Genomic DNA, 20,771 nt, shown 5'->3' with positions numbered 1-20,771 from the left:
TAGGTAGCCCTTTTCCCTCCTTTCAGTGTGGGAAGTTAACTTTGTTAGAGGGCGTCATAGCCCTGTTAGAGGGCGTCATAGCCCTGTTAGAGGGCGTCATAGCCCTGTTAAGCTTTACGGTCGTTTTTTTATTGTTTTGTTGGCGACATTCAAATAAAAAGGAATATGTATGCTCACCACGCTGCACCTTGGTCTTCTTCCAGCATCGGACGTGATAGTGAGGTGTATCCTTTAGTTTCAAAGTAGATTTGTTTAAAACTACCAGAATCACTCTGTGACCCTGATTTAGCCCACTGCAGTAAAAAAAATGCACCGATATGACATTTTTGGCCGATACCGATATTCAATATTTTCCTTGCCAAAAAACCTGATGCCGATATTAAACATTTTAGCGACCTTTTAAACATTCTAGTACAGTTAAATATAAGAACGCAGCGGTCTAAGGCATGCATCTCAGTGCAAGAGGCGTCACTACAGTCCCTGGTTTGATTCCAGGCTGTATCACATCCGGCCGTGATTGGGAGTCCCATAGGGCGGCGCAGAATTGGCCCAGCATCATCCGGGTTTGGCCGGAGTAGGCCGTCATTGTAAATAAGACTTGCCTAGTTACATAAAGGTCACACACACACACTTGATACACACGGGAAACTGTTGAGCGTGAAAAACTCAGCAGTGTTGCAGTTCTTGACACAAACCGGTGTGCCTGGCACCTACTACCATACCCCGTTCAAAGGCACTTAAATATTTTGTATACACACACACACACACACACACACACACACACACACACACACACACACACACACACACACACACACACACACACACACACACACACACACACACACACACACACACACACACACACACACACACACACACACACCAAAAAGTTGTTTTTGGAGCATTTACATATGTCTCCATTACCAGGAAAACATAATCAAAACCTATTTCTTTCACTTACTTTCTGTGCTGTTTCGTTGTTCATTTGTTCAGTCGTTTCATACTCAACCAGGATTTCAAAGGCACTTAAATATTTTGTACACACACACACACACACACACACACACCACACACACACACACACACACACACACACACACACACACACACACACACACACACACACACACACACACACACACACACACACACACACACACACACACACACACACACTGCCCTTCTTCACCATCTGTTGCTCTGTGGGGCTTCTGTGAGCTGAGAGCAGACTGGAAGAATCCTTCCTGATTAGCATATTTAAGCATGTGTGTGTCTGTGTGTCGGCGAGGCACGTCTGCCATGTTAATCAACACAGTCGTCTCCTGCAGGCCTTCTATTAGCTTATCAGCCTGTGCAACAGCTATTATCAACACACACTTACAGCCAACTCCACGGGAGACCTCCAGCTTGTCTACAATTATGCTGTTCTTTAATCATAACAGGGTTGATCATTGTTTTCTAAACAAAGAGTTGAGGTTTGGTCTTTTCAAAACCTGGCTAATGATCTCTTTTGTTAACTGTGATTACAGACGGTATGTAAAGAGAGAGAAGCCAGTCAACCAGGGCCACCATGGACAGTTGCTTGCTACTATTTTCTATCTGAGAAGTAAAACAAACCCCTGATAAATGACCTACTTCTCATAACACTAGCCACAAACACACAGATCAGTAGCGTTGCTCGCTAGCTCATGTTATTCTATTGCTATTCTACAATTGTAGCCTACCAGCAACCACCCATAGTTAGCCATGCCAAGCTAGCTCTGTGGTTTATTTCAAGGTGGATATACGTTGGTTGACAAGTAAACTCCAATATCAACCAAAATTGGATGGTGATCTGACGTCTTTTCCCAGTGGGTATTCATTAAATGTTTCAGAGGCTAAAATCAGACAACCATGTTCTCACTTTTTTAACCTCTCCTAGCAAACTTTAATCAAGATGTCAAAAATGTGTCAATTAACAGTTTCTGTACTAGATTCACCAGAAGCTTGGCAGAGATTCACCAAAGCTCTCCACCCACCCAGTCTCTCATGAGTCCTAGCAGGGTAGAGGCCACATAACTAGCAGCGCCACACAAATACACACTAAGTTAATACATAAAGGAATGTATTCCAAAGTAACCAGGCTGACCTAGTTAAAAGGCTCAGTTAAAGATGCCCTTTGATGTTAGCGACGATGTTGCTTTCCCTCTGTGTTTATCCATGGAGGGATCCCCCTCACTGAAGACTACATTTAAGGAATTACTGATCCTTATCTTGGTGTATGTCTCTGTGTGTGTGTGTGTGTGGTACATCCAGTCCTGGATCTGCCATCCCCCAGCTAACTGGCCTGATTGAGTATGAGAGGGGTGGGAGGGAGGACATAGTGAGGGAGTGTGCTGTGTGTGACACTCACAGCAGACTAACACACACACTCACAGCAGACTGACACACACTCACAGCAGACTGACACACACACTCACAGCAGATTAACACACACTCACAGCAGATTAACACACACTCACAGCAGATTAACACACACTCACAGCAGACTAACACACACTCACAGCAGACTAACACACACTCACAGCAGACTAACACACACACTCACAGCAGATTAACACACACTCACAGCAGACTAACACACACTCACAGCAGACTAACACACACACTCACAGCAGATTAACACACACACTCACAGCAGATTAACACACACTCACAGCAGACTAACACACACTCACAGCAGACTAACACACACACTCACAGCAGATTAACACACACACTCACAGCAGATTAACACACACTCACAGCAGACTGACACACACACTCACAGCAGACTAATACACACACTCACATCAGACTAACACACACTCACAGCAGACTAATACACACACTCACAGCAGACTGACACACACACTCACAGCAGACTGACACACTCACAGCAGACTGACACACTCACAGCAGACTGACACACACACTCACAGCAGACTGACACACACACTCACAGCAGACTAACACACACACTCACAGCAGACTAACACACACACTCACAGCAGACTAACACACACTCACAGCAGACTGACACACACTCACAGCAGACTGACACACACACTCACAGCAGACTAACACACACACTCACAGCAGACTGACACACACTCACAGCAGATTAACACACACTCACAGCAGACTAACACACACACTCACAGCAGACTAACACACACACTCACAGCAGACTAACACACACACTCACAGCAGACTAATACACACTCACAGCAGACTAATACACACTCACAGCAGACTAATACACACACACTCACAGCATATTAACACACACTCACAGCAGACTGACACACACTCACAGCAGACTGACACACACACTCACAGCAGACAAACACACACTCACAGCAGACTAACACACACTCACAGCAGACAAACACACACTCACAGCAGACTGACACACACTCACAGCAGACTGACACACACACTCACAGCAGACAAACACACACTCACAGCAGACTGACACACACTCACAGCAGATTAACACACACTCACAGCAGACTAACACACACTCACAGCAGACTGACACACACTCACAGCAGATTGACACACACACTCACATCAGACTAACACACACACTCACAGCAGACTGACACACACTCACAGCAGATTAACACACACACTCACAGCAGACTGACACACACTCCCAGCAGACTGACACACACTCACAGCAGACTGACACACACACTCACAGCAGACTGACACACACTCACAGCAGATTAACACACACTCACAGCAGACTAACACACAATCACAGCAGACTAACACACACTCACAGCAGACAAACACACTCACAGCAGACTAACACACACTCACAGCAGACTAACACACACTCACAGCAGACTGACACACACTCACAGCAGACTAACACACACTCACAGCAGACTAACACACACTCACAGCAGACTAACACACAATCACAGCAGACTAACACACACTCACAGCAGACTGACACACACACTCACAGCAGACAAACACACTCACAGCAGACTATCCAACTTTTGGTCGCCATGACAAAGTTGGTTAATGTGGTGGATCAATACGGTATGTGGCTGTGCCTTTAGTTCTAATGACTAACACCATTAATTATTGTACCATAAAGGAGATAGCCCTACTTATGTGTGAGTGTGCCAGGGTTTCCAGACATTTGAGAAATTTAACAGACCCATATGCATCGTGTTTGTAACCTGATTAGGGCGTCCACCCAAGGTGCTCAGAATGACAGAAATCACATTTAGAATATTGTCATTCATATTAACAGAACATGCAAGTCGAGGATGCAGTGATGTGTGGTTTTCCTTACTGAATGCTGATGTGCACTTTGAACATGTTAGAATAACTGTCCACATGTACTTTTCCTCAGCCAACAAGATGAGTAACGAAGAGAAAAATCACTAGCCTATGTCAATTTACTATAGTAGAAAAGTTTAGTCTACCTATTCTATTGGTCAGCTTGTGGAGAAAGAAATAACCTGTTCCAAACAGACTCTGGGACAGTTTTGGGATGATGGATCCCAAATTCATACAACCAGCAGGCCTAGGCTACATAAAAAACCTGTTAAAAAGCAATGAGGCTGATGCAACGGATCAGAACGTTTAGAATAAAATGTTGATCAACTATTTATTCACATTATAAGCACAGCAATGCACACAAGGCAGTAGGCTACGTGTGGATGTTCTTTCCATAATGCAGTTAGCAGGACAACACCATTGTTAAAGGGGTACTGCACATGAGAGCGGTTTCATGTGACAGAGATGAAAATATCCATTAGAAATGCGGAAAGATAGGAGATCTAATAGGCTAATTTGAAGCAAGGTAAGACATGCCTCATATGTTTTAAAACATTCAGGTTTCAAACAATTTAAGTATATGTTTTCAAAATGCATACTGCCTCCAGCTCATTGCAGTGGTGTGTGACGCGCTGATGAAGCCTGCCTTCCATTGACATTTGATGCTGCGTTCAAAACAACTGGGAACTTGGAAATCTCCAACTACTGACTTCTGTGCGTTCAAGAAAACTAGGAACTAGAACAGGGAAAAATATTTTTGAACGGTCATCCAACTCGGGAACTCCGGCCTCTTTCTAGAGCTCTGACTTTCCGACCTGAAGATCACTGACGTCATTTAAAAAATGTAATTTACCTTTATTTAACCAGGTAGGCTAGTTGAGAACAAGTTCTCATTTACAACTGCGACCTGGTGAGGTCATGATTTGACCTCGTATTTTTCAGAGTTCCCAGTTGTCTTGAAAGCACCACAAGATGCTACAGAAGCAGCTCTTGCGCTGTCTGACACATTTTCCAATTAAAGGCTCTGTATCTGTATAAATAACACGTGTGATAAATAAGATACATAAATATATTGTACAGGCGGCAATTTAATTCCACTAAATTATGCAAATTAACCTATAAGCATGACCAGTCAAATGTATTTACACCAACTGTTATTTCCATCAATGAATAGGCTAAAAATCATTATTTGGCAATGGGATTTCTTCTTCTCTCAGCTTAAAAAAAATGTATCAGACAAAAGCTGGCTATTACCGACTAACGGAAATGCTGGTGTGTGTGTACGCCTTTGTGTATGTGGGCCCTAACTAACGCAATGATTTCTAAATGGCATAAAGGAGACAGCCCTACAAGTGTGTGTTTGTGTCTTGATGTCCAGCGAGAGGACCGTCATTAGGGTAGGGTTAGTTGTGTCACTGCTGCACAAAGACACAGAGCTCCAGGCCATAGATAGAGTTTCAGGCTAACCTTGTTTGAGATGCACTAATTCTAATGGGCGCCATGTTGACACCCAAAACTCAGAGACAATGACATTATAGTTAGGATAGAAATGACAGTTTATTTAAATGATAATGCCTGAGAAGCCAGTGTTGATGATATATTGGCATGGGTGTTGTTACTGTAGGCCCAGCCGAAGTCGAGTGCCGGCAAACCGTGCCAATATAGCTTTGAAAAAACAGAATTATCACTTTTATACAACGGGTTACCAACATATTCAAATAATGATTGACATTTTCTTTCAGAATAAAAATAAATAAAAAATAATTCATACTATGTCATCCTTCCATGAGATATAGTCCCGACACAAATCTAAGGTTGCTACTCAAGCCAGCTGGTCGGTTCAGTTGCCAGAGATGCGACCCAGACGTTAAGTCTTTTTGTTCTGAATCTATGGAGGCGTTTGTTCAAATTGTTCCATTGCCATACTGGCTAGCAACGTTCTTATCCCTTGCTTGCTAGCTAGCAAACTACGGGTAACTTAGTCACATCAAACAGTGCAGCCAGAATAACAGCCATGTAGCTGCATTTGCATTTGTTCAAGCGGTTTTCTAGTGACATTTGGATAAATCCATAACAATGAGCTAATGATACACAATTTCACCTGGCATAGAAAATGTGCTCTCGTCAGGACACTTGTTCAGAGGAGCTAGCCAACAACACAGCTAACACAATCATTTAAAACGGTAATGAATACTCAGGGAGAGCGCGGCAGGTGTTCATTTCGCCTTCATAGAAGGCAGGAATCGTGGTCACTGGCAGGCAATGGTCATGCACAGGTAGGTGAAAAGCTAGGACTGAAGGATCTAACTGGTTCTCACAAACAAGCTAGGAAAAGGCTTAGTAAAGTCAAAACAAACAATACCTCACAAAGGCACAAACAGAATGAACTGAACTAAATAAGGAGCTGATGAGACCAGGTGAGTAACTAACACAGGTGAAATCAATGAACACAAAGAAACAGTGCTACGTTCAAGAACACAAAGAAACAGGGCTACGTTCAAGAACACAAAGAAACAAGGCTACGTTCAAGAACACAACGAAACAGGGCTACGTTCAAGAACACAAAGAAACAGTGCTACGTTCAAGAACACAAAGAAACAGGGCTAAGTTCAAGAACACAACGAAACAGAACACAAGGTTGCCTAATAAAATAAATACAGGACCTTACACAAACTGAAGCTGGAAAGATTGCAAACTAGCTGCATTGTGTTTTGTTTTACCTGTTTTCTATTGACATTTCTTTGTATATATCCATAAAAATGATGCCAGCTGATTCATGATTTCGACTGGCTGAGAAAAGCTGTCTGACAGCTGGAGATTTGTTTCATTTTGTCGGAGAGACAGACAGCAAGGTTTATAAAAATCTCCGCTGGTGAAACCAAAAGCTAGTCTAAAAGAAATGGGAGATAATGTCTAGATGTTTTTTATAGTGGAGATCAGGTTCCTAAACTGCCTGGCTGGGCTGATGAGACAGTGGATTGCGGAGTGAGATGGAACAGAGTAAATAGGCATTTCAACATCATAGCTTTAGCCGGTGGTAACTTGTGGAATAGACACCGGCTGGAATGCGTTTTTAACCAATCAGCATCCAGGATTAGACTCACCCATTGTATAATGTAATATAATGATTCATGTCAAGTTGGTTGGAGCACAGGTTGGCAGTTGGCACTCACTGTTTGCCAAAATGTTGGTAGTTTGATTCTTACCTCATCAAACCTGTCGAATGAGGCTCCTTCCTGCATGAAGCCAGGCAGGTGCTTCTGCCAGTTAAACTCATAGGACTTAGTCATGGCTGCTTACACCTGTCGAGAGAGAGAGAGAGGGGGGGGGGAGTGAAAGAAACATTGTGTTAAGGCAGGTTGGCCTCTTGCAGGTGTCTTAACCTGGGATGTTGAAAGAAATACAATATGTGCACCACCAAATAGGCTTTCTGTGCTGGGAAAAACAGGACGTAGTCATAACCAGTCCATCACACCGAGCAGAATGTTACCACTTAAAATGCACACGTATTGTTTTACATCAGAAAGAATGACGCCACCTGTCACAAGACGATACATTTTATTATTGGCAATAACAGCTCACAGAAATAGCCACGGATGACATCAAACCTGAACGTGTCAGGCTGTCTGTGTGAGTGTGAGAGTGTGGTGAGATACTAAGACAAAAGAATAGACCTCCAAGTGAACTTGGCATGTGAATTAATTTACTTGTCCCTGGGGCCTCTCCCTCTCTGTCGGTGTACAGTGTGTGTGTGTGTGTGTGTGTGTGTGTGTGTGTGTGTGTGTGTGTGTGTGTGTGTGTGTGTGTGTGTGTGTGTGTGTGTGTGTGTGTGTGTGTGTGTGCAGTGTTGCCCTCTAACACATTGAACTCTTCCCATCTATGAATGAATAATTTGTAACATGTCTATAACTGCATCAGTAAGGAGGGTGATATCTAGACCAGACAGCAGACTAACTGTCAACTATGATTTTTCAGAAGGGCTGAGGTTTCTAAGGTATATGTACAGTGCATTCGGGAAGTATCTACATCTCTTGACTTTTTCCACATTTTGTTACGTTACAGCTTTATTCTAAAATTGATTAAAAAATATATAATAATTGCACACAAAAAAACCTGAAACATCACATTTACATAAGTATTCAGACCCTTTACTCAGTACTTTGTTGAAGCACTTTCGGCAGCGATTACAGCCTCGAGTCTTCTTGGGTATGATGCCAGAAGCTTGGCACACCTGTATTTGGGGAGTTTCTCACATTCCCTCTCTGCAGATACTCTCAAGCTCTGTCAGGTTGGATGGGGAGCTTTGTGCACAGCTAATTTCAGGTCTCTCCAGAGATTGGGTTCAAGCCCGGGCTCTGGCTTGGCCACCCAAGGACATTCAGAGACTTGTCCCGAAGCCACTCCTGCATTGTCTTGGCTGTGTGCTGAGGGTCGTTGTCCTGTTGGAAGGCGAACCTTCACCCCAGTCTGAGGTCCTGAGTGCTCTGGAGCAGGTTTTCATCAATGATATCTCTGTACTTTGCTCCGTTCATCTTTGCCTCGAGCCTGACTAGTCTCCCAGTCCCTGCCGCTGAAAAACATCCCCACAGCATGATGCCACCACCATGGTTCACCGTAGGGATGGTGGCAGGTTGTCTACAGTGGTGACGCTTGGCATTCAGACCAGAGAATCTTGTTTCTCATGATCTGAGAGTCTTTAGGTGTCTTTTGGCAAACTGCAAGTGGGCTGTCATGTGTCTTTTACTGAGGAGTGGCTTCTGTCTGGTCACTCTACCATAAAGGCCAGGTTGGTGTAGTGCTGCAGAGATGGTTGTCCTTCTGGAAGGTTCTCCCATCTCCACAGAGGAACTCAAGAGCTCTGTCAGAGTGACCATCGGGTTCTTGGTCACCTCCCTGACCAAGGTCCTTCTCCCCTAACTTTTCAGTTTGGCCAGCTCTAGGAAGAGTCTTGGTGGTTCTAAACGTCTTCCATTTAAGAATGATGGAGGCCACTGTGTTCTTGGAGACCTTCAATGCTGCAGACATTGTTTGGTACCCTTCCCCAGATCTGTGCCTCGACACAATGCTGTCTCGGGAGCTCTTACGGACAATTCTCTGAACCTCATTTTTGATCTGACATGCACTGTCAACTGTGGGACTGGCAAGTGTGTGCCTTTCCAAATCATGTCCAATCAATTGAACTTACCACAGGTGGACTCCAATCAAGTTGTCGAAACATCTCAAGGATGATCAATTGAAACAGGATGCACCTGAGCTAAATTTCGAGTCTCATAGCAAATGGGTCTGAATCCTTACTGAGGAAAACATTTTATCTAATCAATTTTAGAATAAGGCTGTAATGTAACAAAATGTGGGAAAAGTTAAGGGGTCTGAATACTTTCTGAAGGCACCATGTGTCTCAATAGAAGTGTGTGCATGTTGAGTGTATTTCCATGAGAAGTGCTGTGTGCTTAGAAAAGGATACAGTTGATGTGAGTAATGACTGTGTACAAGGGTGTGTGAGCGAGTGTGTGTGTGCATGCGCACGTGTGTGTAGACGCCACGGTACAAATACAGATCACAGAATAATGGCAGAGTCATTTTTTCTCTCTAGTAGGGAGAGGCAAGGAAGGCGGATGTTGATGAGAAAGAATGGGAGAGTGACACAGAACGAGGGAGATGAGAGAAGGGGGAGAGACAGAGAGAACCAGCTCAGCATGAAAGAATTTGGGAGAGACGAGTTGCTCTGTGTGTGTGTGTGTGTGTGTGTGTGTGTGTGTGTGTGTGTGTGTGTGTGTGTGTGTGTGTGTGTGTGTGTGTGTGTGTGTGTGTGTGTGTGTGTGTGTGTGTGCCTGCGCGTTCTGTGTTTGATGTCAGGTACACAGATCTGAGACCATAGCAACACACTATGCATCAAAACACCCTCTACCTCTTCTGAAATACAGCAACACAAGTTTGATTAAATTGCCAAACTGTACACATGGGGTGTTTCTCAAAATTACTACTACCGTACTCCGAGCATGCAAATTTGTGACGTAAATTGAGTAATTAGTATGCTTATTGGTCATAGTTAGTATGCCAAATGTTCCAGGATATCGAAGTCGACACTATTTCCGTGCTTTTAGGGCCCATAATGCAATTCTTCATAAAATGGGCGTGGATTCACATTGTTTTCAGATTTGAAGAAAATGGCAGAAAATATGCAGCCGAAGTCCAATGAGAGCGGATACAAATTCATTGCTTTAACTAATTATGACAAATGTTAAGAAAATGTTGAGCAATCTAATAAAGTAATGACTTTTCAAATAAGTTACCTTACAAATAAGTTATGTTGGCTGACAATTTGTTCGCTACACTATCCTTACGAACCACATAGCATATCATTACAGCAGTATGTACCGTTATGTTAGCTACCTACCTAACGTTAGTTGGCTACTAATACATCAAAATTACCAGTATATTAACTATATGCTATCTAAGTAACTACCCAACGTTTATTGGCCTGATTAATCCCGTAATTCTTAGTTTAGCTAAGTGGTATAGTCGTTGTACGTTCTCAATGGACATTCTGGTGCTTTTGTAAATTCGCTCTGGCTATCTACTCCAATTTCAGAGCACTCTCGTCTGAGTGTACCAGAGCGCAGAATAACTGATGTATTTACGAAAAATCAACACCCGTTGAATATATGGCCGGTGTTAGTAAACGTTGGCAAAAAAACGTCATTAAATTGTTGCCAGCAACACAGTTAGTCACCAACGCTCTGGATAACATGAAAACTGCCTAACCAGCTCTGCAGGGGCGAGTACAATGGTCAGAGTGAGGTGTTCTCTCATTTGTGTCTGGAGGTAGCTAGCAAGCTAGCCAACGTTAGCCGGTTAGCTTGACTGCCGTTGTGAGGTCAGAACGCTCAGATCAACCAGGCTCCTCGGCCAGTGCATCCAGTGTGCACTCTGAATGCTCCAAGAGCGAACCGCTCTGAATTTATAAATGGACATCTGACAACGCTCTGAATTTACGAACGCCCAGAGAGCAATCTGAGCGTCCTCTGGTACTCCAGATTGTATTTAAAAACACACCCAAAGTTGTAAAATGTCTAGCTAGTAATTTGTTATGTTAAAAAGCTGGCAAGAGGTTGCATAGCAACAGCAACTTTCGGTAGACAGGCGAAGCTCTAGTACACTAAACTGAAAGGAAAACCTTCCCTTACAGTATACAAAAATGATCTAACAGTATGTAGTATATACTCATTAAGTATGTAGTATACAGTATTGTAATGAAACAGGCAGGGACCTTCTAGCCCGAGGTCCGGCTCGCTATCGACTGTGCCGCAAAAGCATGCTCAAGCGGCAGAGTCGATTTCCGAGCTTATAAACCCAGGGTCATTACACTACTCCCTCCTTTCAAAGAGCGTGTCCTCGCGCTAGCTTTCGACTCTACATCTTACAGGAACGCGCTCACCAGCCAAGCACACGCACTGTCGTGGATGCAAGGTTCGATCACTTCTGACACCAATGTAATGAAACAGCAGGGAGCAGGTCTCGAACCCTCGACCTTATAGCTCGAAGTCCAGCGCGCTATCGACTGTGCCGCAAAAGCATGCTCAAGCGGCAGAGTCGATTTCCACGCTTATAAACCCAGGGTCGTTACAGTATGTTAGTATGGGTATTCGAACACAGCTTCTGACTTCGTGTAACGTCTGGAGAGTGATGGGTGAGGAGCCAGACGCAGAGAGCAGAAGGTTGACGGGAAAAACGCTTTAATGTCCTTTCGTAAAGTAACCAGTTAAAAACATGGGTGAAGCCCAAAACACAGGTGCAACAAACCCAAAACCATAGTTACGAAAACCCAAAAGAACACAAACACCAAATACGTCAAAATAACAACAAGCCCGCACAAACAGCAGCGGGCTAAAGGAACTTAAATAACACCCGTCCCAAAACCCCAACCAGGAACAAGGGAAAACAATTAGACAAAAACAAACGAAAAGGAAAAAGGGATCGGTGGCAGCTAGTAGACCGGTGACGACGAGCGCCGAGCGCCACCCGAATAGGAAGGGGAGCCACCTTCGGTGGTATTCGTGACACTTCGAAATTAAATGTTGCCTATTCACAGACCAGATGCTGCTGGAAGTGGTGTGGGGACAAAGTAACCCTGATTCAGATGACCATCCTACCCATGCTAGATTACAGAGATGTCATTTATAGATTGGCTGGTAAGGGTGCTCTCGAGCGGCAATATGTTCTTTACCATTCGACCATCAGATTTGGCACCAATGCTCCTTATAGGACACATCACTGCACTCTATACTCCTCTGTAAACTGGTCATCTCTGTATACCCGTTGCAAGACCCACTGGTTGATGCTTATTTATAAAACCCTCTTCGGCCTCACTCCCTTTATCTGAGATATCTACTGCAGCCCTCATTCTCCATATAGAACACCTGTTCTGCCAGTCACATTCTGTTAAAGGTCCCCAAAGCACACACATCCCTGGGTCGCTCCTCTTTTCAGTTCGCTGCTGCTAGCAACTGGAACGAGCTGCAACAAACACTCAAACTGGACAGTTTTATCTCAGTCTCTTCATTCAAAGACTCAATCATGTTCACTCTTACTGACAGTTGTGGCTGCGTGATGTATTGTTGTCTCTACCTTCTTGCCCTTTGTGCTGTTGTCTGTGCCCAATCATTTTTGTCCCATGTTTTATGCTGGTACCATGTTGGCCTGCTGCCATGTTGTGTTGCTACCATGTTGTTGTCATGTTGTGTTGCTACCTAGCTGTGTTGTCATGTGTTGCTGCCATGCTATGTTGTTGTCTTAGGTCTCTCTTTATGTAGTGTTGTGGTGTCTCTCTTGTCGTGATGTGTGTTCTGTCCTATTTTATTTAAAAAACATTTAATCCCAGCCCCCGTCCCGGCAGGAGGCCTTTGCCTTTTGGTAGGTCGTTATTGTAAATAAGAATTTGTTCTTAACTGACTTGCCTAGTTAAATAAAATAAATCAAAATAAAAAATATGTACACTTCCATTTGAGATCTGTTGAGAGAGAATGGTGGGCCAGGCCCATCAAATACATCCCTCTACCATCTGTGATGTCCAACCAGGGGACCGCATTGGCAGTTGTATACTTCCAGTTGAGATCTGTTGAGAGGCAGTGCTGTCAAGACTGAATATTCATCAAGGAATAGAGCCAAATATCTTTCGGAAAATATCAAAAAATACAGAATATGCCATTGAAAATACTGCAATATTTCACAGCAATCCTAAATATCCAATATTGTGGCTGGGCTTTCGGTATTACTTCTGTCAACGGCATCTATTCTATTACTACATCCTTCACTCCATAACAACAATCTCCACCATCCATACACATGTTCTTCTCCTGAACACGTGAGCTGCAGAACAGAGCGCCCTGGCAGTGCCAACCCCTGGTGACCCCTGCTTGGTGAACTCTTGACAGTGAGATAATTATGTTAGATAACTGTGTCCCCCAGGCTGGGGGCTCCCCTGTCGCTAGGCATAGTCTAATATGGCTGCTAGGGTAACACCCATCGGAACGCTCCCTCACCTCATAAACCCAAATGAAGTGCCTGGTGAGGAGCCAATGGGGCGCTGCAGCACTGGGGTGGCAGGAGGACATGGAAACAAGGTCCTGTCCTGACTATGAGGGAATAACCAAACCAACACACGTGGCTACCTGGAACCGCAGGTATCCTAGAGTTCAGAGAGGGATGGCACGGGGATGGCCCAGGTATGGCACAGGGATGTCACGAGGACGGCAGCAGGGACACCTCACACCAGCCTGACCTAACTAGTGAGGAGCGCTCCCACACAAAGGTGTCACGGGTACAGCTGCCACACAGAGGTGGCACGGGGACATCAGGTCAGGGACACCTCATACCTGCCAGACCTGACTGGTGAGGAGCGCTCCCACACGGAGGTGTCACGGGTACAGCTGCCACACAGAGGTGGCACGGGGACATCAGGTCAGGGACACCTCATACCTGCCAGACCTGACTGGTGAGGAGCGCTCCCACACGGAGGTGTCACGGGTACAGCTGCCACACAGAGGTGGCATGGGGACATCAGGTCAGGGACACCTCATACCTGCCAGACCTGACTGGTGAGGAGCGCTCCCACACGGAGGTGTCACGGGTACAGCTGCCACACAGAGGTGGCACGGGGACATCAGGTCAGGGACACCTCATACCTGCCAGACCTGACTGGTGAGGAGCGCTCCCACACAGAGGTGTCACGGGTACAGCTGCCACACAGAGGTGGCACGGATAAAGCTCCTACATAGAGGTGTCACAGGTACAGCTGCCACACAGAGGTGGCACGGATAAAGCTCCTACACATAGGTGTCACAGGTACAGCTGCCACACAGGGGAGGCACAGGGGAATTAGGAAGGGGACGCCTCATTCCTGCCAGACCTGACATAAGGAAGAATAACATAAGTAACACCTTCAAACTGTGAAGGTTTGAGTTACTCTTCAATCAGATGCTCTGAGTCTGACCAAGGTCATCACTGACCGAAACCTTAGCCAATCTAACCGTTGACATTACATCTGAGGTCTGTGTAGTCTCCTTTTTACTCTGATATTTTCTTCTGCACCTTTACTTAGCCTAATGGACCGTTTGCAGCAAGTCATAAAGTGAGGACACAAGGTACCAGAAAAAGATGACAGGGTATTTTATAATCATAAAGCATTAGGTGGCATCTTAGGAAACTGCCAAACGAATCAAGGTGGTGGTGACCCCCTGGAATAGAAGACGGGAATAGAAGAGACAAGGCCGATGAACAGAAGGAACAGAAAGAACAAATGAATGAGATTGAAAGTAAATGATTTTGTCTACTATGTAGACAAAAGAGTTTAGCTCTAACCAGCTCCTGACAGTTCCAATCCATCACTAGAGGTCTAAATACGAGCCCTGGGTTCCAATACGATTTCATATCATTTCAGCTGGGCTTCATTGCGCTTGCCTGGCGGAATGGACCAATATGACAGTCGCACAAGTATTTTAAAGATTTTGAATAGTATTTGAACACAGGTCTGATTCTATCATTCCTGTCCTCGACACAGTGAGAACTGTGACCCCTCCTAACCCTGATCCTTAACTCTGTAATAAACCCCTGACCGCAATAAATAGGCCATAGGAGCGAATAATTACAATTTAGCAGATTAACACTGGAGTGATAAATCATCAGATGATCATGTGCAAGTAGAGATACTGGTGTGCAAAAGAGCAGAAAAGTAAATAAATAAAAACAGTATGGGGATGAGGTAGGTAAATTGTGTGGGCTATTTACAGATGGACTATGTACAGCTGCAGCGATCGGTTAGCTGCTCAGATAGCAGATGTTTAAAGTTGTTGAGGGAGATAAAAGTCTCCAACTTCAGCGATTTTTGCAATTCGTTCCAGAATACCCTGTCATAAATACCCTGTCATTATGCATAGTAGATCTATTCTATTTGAAGTGTTATTGCTTTGTGTTGACGTCTGCTAGTCCCAGTTACTATGGTACACTGTTCAGGCCTCATCATCCTAAGGCTGCGTTTACACAGGCAGCCCAATTCTGATCCTTTCCCACTAACATTTCTGGCATAGTGCCAATTAATCTGATCCATTAAATCAATCTAATAAACACCAATATACAAAACAATAACTCCCGGGTCTCGGGTATATGTAATTTTAACTGTCCGGAATGGCCCCTACAGATCAGAACGGGACTGCTGTAGTAGAGAGAGAGAGAATTTAATAATTTATGCTGCTGCTCTTGCTTTTCACGAGAGTGGAGTGTTGCGAGTGTAGCTTGTTGTTGGCCAATCATGAGTCATCGAAGCAGCAATAGGCTACAGTCATAGAGCCTCGTTCCATGTGTGGAAAAAGTTAGGAGATATCTAATCAACGGAAAATGGAATTAAAATGATGGAATTTAAAGGTAGCCCTTTCCTGCAGTCAAATGACCAAATCACCCTCTATTGGCCTCATGGGTGGAATGTTAATTATTATTTAAAAGAAACCGCTGATGTATATAAAGTGTAATATAGGGAAGCACACTCAAAATTAAATACATGGTACAGGTGTCTACTTTTTTTAAGACCATAACCATGTGTGTGATGTGTATACTTTAGTTTCAAAGTAGATTTGTTTAAGACTACCAAGAATCACTGTGTTATAATGCCTTACCTCCCTAATCTTACTACATTTGCACAAACTGTATATAGACTTGTCTATTGTGTTATTGACTGTACGTTTGTTTATCCCATGTGTAACTCTGTGTTGTTTGTGTCGCACTGCTTTGCTTTATCTTGGCCAGGTTGCAGTTGTAAATGAGAACTTGTTCTCAACTGGCCTACCTGGTTAAATAAAGGTGAAATCCCCCAAAATAATCATATTTGATTCTAAATAACCTAGCTGTGGCAGCTATTAGTCTACTATAGAGTCGGCTTGGTTGGTTTGGCTTGGTTGGTTGCTATCTCTCGTCTCTCCTTCCTCCCTGTGTCACTCTCTCACAGTACGGCCCCTCCCCGCCTACTAGAGCGGCACCTTTCGCCTTCCTCTCACGCTTTATCAGCTCCGGTTAATAAAGTAGCTTATAAAATTACTTTTCTGCTGCTTCCCTCACTCGGATCGGGTCTGGATCTGACCAGGTCTATACGGAATGGGTCTAGTTGTCCTCGGGTCTGTTCTCTATATTTAAAAAATGTATGTATGTATATCGGGTCTGGGTGGGAAAGCCCCAGGTCCATTTCGGAACGGCTCCAACTTTTTGAACCCGTGAAGACCTCTAGTGCACACACACAATGCACAATGTTCTTCACAGAGGTGATTTAGAATCTCTCCCCAGGCTACACTCACACACCTCCCTGATCTGGTCTTAGTGTTGGCTCCTGGGTCGTGCTCCCTCCTGTCTCCCCTGCTGTTCCCTCACTGTTCCCCTGAGATCTGGCCTGAGAGATGTGTTCTAATCTAGCATCATTGATTTCATGGATGGCATACTCTGACACGTGTACAGTATGGCGTAGCCTATACAATGGTGTATTATACCAGGGCCATGTATACATGCCAGCAGCATACCACACTGCATCCCACTGCTGGCTTGCTTCTGGAGCTAAGCAGGGTTGGTCCTGGTCAGTCCCTGGATGGGAGACCAGATGCTGCTGGAAGTGGTGTTGGAGGGGCAGTAAGAGGCACTCTTTCCTCTGGTCTAAAAAATATCCCAATGCCCCAGGGCAGTGATTGGGGGCACTGCCCTGTGTTGGGTGCTGTCTTTCTGATGGGACGTTAAATGGATGTCCTGACTCTCTGAGGTCATTAATGATCCCATGGCACTTAATGTAAGAGTAGGGGTGTTAACCCTGGTGTCCTGGCTAAATTCCCAAGCTGTCCCTCATATCATCCCCAGCTTACAATTGGCTCTTTCATCCATCATTCATGGAGTAGACTAACAGATGGGGTGGCCTAATAGATGGAGTAGACTAACAGATGGAGTAGACTAATAGGTGGAGTGGTCTGTTAGGTGGAGTGGACTAATAGATGGAGTGGTCTGTTACATGGAGTGGACTAATAGATGGAGTGGACTAATAGGTGGAGTAGACTAATAGGTGGAGTAGACTAACAGGTGGAGTGGAGTAGACTAACAGGTGGAGTGGACTAATAGGTGGAGTAGACTAATAGGTGGAGTGGGCTGTTAGATGGAGTAGACTAATAGATGGAGTAGACAATTAGGTGGAGTGGACTAATAGGTGGAGTAGAATAATAGGTGGAGTGGGCTGTTAGATGGAGTAGACTAATAGATGGAGTGGACTAATAGATGGAGTAGACTAATAGGTGGAGTAGAATAATAGGTGGAGTGGGCTGTTAGATGGAGTAGACTAACAGGTGGAGTGGACTAATAGGTGGAGTAGACTAACAGGTGGAGTGGACTAATAGGTGGAGTAGACTAACAGGTGGAGTGGACTAATAGGTGGAGTAGACTAATAGGTGGAGTAGACTAACAGGTGGAGTGGACTAATAGGTGGAGTAGACTAACAGGTGGAGTGGACTAATAGGTGGAGTGGACTAATAGATGGAGTGGGCTGTTAGATGGAGTAGACTAATAGGTGGAGTAGAATAATAGGTGGAGTGGGCTGTTAGATGGAGTAGACTAACAGGTGGAGTGGACTAATAGGTGGAGTGGACTAATAGGTGGAGTAGACTAATAGGTGGAGTGGGCTGTTAGATGGAGTAGACTAATAGGTGGAGTGGACTAATAGGTGGAGTAGACTAATAGATGGAGTAGACTAATAGGTGGAGTAGAATAATAGGTGGAGTGGGCTGTTAGATGGAGTAGACTAATAGGTGGAGTAGACTAATAGGTGGAGTGGGCTGTTAGATGGAGTAGACTAATAGGTGGAGTGGGCTGTTAGATGGAGTAGACTAATAGATGGAGTAGACTAATAGGTGGAGTGGGCTGTTAGATGGAGTAGACTAATAGGTGGCGTAGACTAATAGATGGAGTGGACTAATAGATGGAGTAGACTAATAGGTGGAGTAGAATAATAGGTGGAGTGGGCTGTTAGATGGAGTAGACTAACAGGTGGAGTGGACTAATAGGTGGAGTAGACTAATAGGTGGAGTGGACTAATAGATGGAGTAGACTAATAGGTGGAGTGGGCTGTTAGATGGAGTAGACTAATAGGTGGAGTGGACTAATAGATGGAGTAGACTAATAGGAGGAGTGGGCTGTTAGATGGAGTAGACTAATAGGTGGAGTGGGCTGTTAGATGGAGTAGACTAATAGGTGGAGTGGGCTAATAGATGGAGTAGACTAATAGGTGGAGTGGGCTGTTAGATGGAGTAGACTAATAGGTGGAGTGGGCTGTTAGATGGAGTAGACTAATAGATGGAGTGGGCTGTTAGATGGAGTAGACTAATAGGTGGAGTGGGCTGTTAGATGGAGTAGACTAATAGGTGGAGTGGACTAATAGATGGAGTAGACTAATAGGAGGAGTGGGCTGTTAGATGGAGTAGACTAATAGGTGGAGTAGACTAATAGATGGAGTGGGCTGTTAGATGGAGTAGACTAATAGGTGGAGTGGGCTGTTAGATGGAGTAGACTAATAGGTGGAGTGGGCTGTTAGATGGAGTAGACTAATAGGTGGAGTGGGCTGTTAGATGGAGTAGACTAATAGGTGGAGTGGGCTGTTAGATGGAGTAGACTAATAGGTGGAGTGGGCTGTTAGATGGAGTAGACTAATAGGTGGAGTGGGCTGTTAGATGGAGTAGACTAATAGGTGGAGTGGACTAATAGGTGGAGTGGACTAATAGGTGGAGTGGGCTGTTAGATGGAGTGGGCTGTAGATGGAGTGGGCTGTTAGATGGAGTGGGCTGTTAGGTGGAGTGGACTAATAGATGGAGTAGACTAATAGGAGGAGTGGACTAATAGATGGAGTAGACTAATAGGTGGAGTGGATTAATAGGTGGAGTGGGCTGTTAGATGGAGTAGACTAACAGGTGGAGTGGACTAATAGGTGGAGTAGACTAATATGTGGAGTGGACTAATAGATGGAGTAGACTAATAGGTGGAGTGGGCTGTTAGATGGAGTAGACTAATAGGTGGAGTGGACTAATAGATGGAGTAGACTAATAGGAGGAGTGGGCTGTTAGATGGAGTAGACTAATAGGTGGAGTGGGCTGTTAGATGGAGTAGACTAATAGGTGGAGTGGGCTAATAGATGGAGTAGACTAATAGGTGGAGTGGGCTGTTAGATGGAGTAGACTAATAGGTGGAGTGGGCTGTTAGATGGAGTAGACTAATAGATGGAGTGGGCTGTTAGATGGAGTAGACTAATAGGTGGAGTGGGCTGTTAGATGGAGTAGACTAATAGGTGGAGTGGACTAATAGATGGAGTAGACTAATAGGAGGAGTGGGCTGTTAGATGGAGTAGACTAATAGGTGGAGTAGACTAATAGATGGAGTGGGCTGTTAGATGGAGTAGACTAATAGGTGGAGTGGGCTGTTAGATGGAGTAGACTAATAGGTGGAGTGGGCTGTTAGATGGAGTAGACTAATAGGTGGAGTGGGCTGTTAGATGGAGTAGACTAATAGGTGGAGTGGGCTGTTAGATGGAGTAGACTAATAGGTGGAGTGGGCTGTTAGATGGAGTAGACTAATAGGTGGAGTGGGCTGTTAGATGGAGTAGACTAATAGGTGGAGTGGACTAATAGGTGGAGTGGGCTGTTAGATGGAGTGGGCTGTAGATGGAGTGGGCTGTTAGATGGAGTGGGCTGTTAGGTGGAGTGGACTAATAGATGGAGTAGACTAATAGGAGGAGTGGACTAATAGATGGAGTAGACTAATAGGTGGAGTGGATTAATAGGTGGAGTGGACTAATAGATGGAGTAGACTAATAGGAGGAGTGGGCTGTTAGATGGAGTAGACTAATAGGTGGAGTAGACTAATAGGTGGGGTGGGCTGTTAGA

General features: G+C 44.6%; 1 protein-coding gene across 1 annotated transcript in view; it reads right to left on the bottom strand.

The window, feature by feature from the left end:
• The window catches only part of LOC129825657 (1-phosphatidylinositol 4,5-bisphosphate phosphodiesterase beta-4-like), a 149,865-nt gene that overhangs the window by 75,983 nt on the left and 53,111 nt on the right, over positions 1 to 20,771 (bottom strand). The window contains exon 4 of the mRNA XM_055885848.1: positions 7,533 to 7,628. Coding sequence (XP_055741823.1) covers positions 7,533 to 7,616 — 84 coding nt within the window. The 5' untranslated portion in view covers positions 7,617 to 7,628. The remainder of the gene's footprint in view (positions 1 to 7,532; positions 7,629 to 20,771) is intronic.

Source organism: Salvelinus fontinalis, chromosome 27 (genome assembly GCF_029448725.1).
Source record: "Salvelinus fontinalis isolate EN_2023a chromosome 27, ASM2944872v1, whole genome shotgun sequence".
In the NCBI taxonomy this organism is placed as follows: domain Eukaryota; kingdom Metazoa; phylum Chordata; class Actinopteri; order Salmoniformes; family Salmonidae; genus Salvelinus; species Salvelinus fontinalis.
The sequence above is the reverse complement of the archived record's forward strand: the minus strand, read 5'-3'. Positions and strand labels throughout refer to the sequence as shown.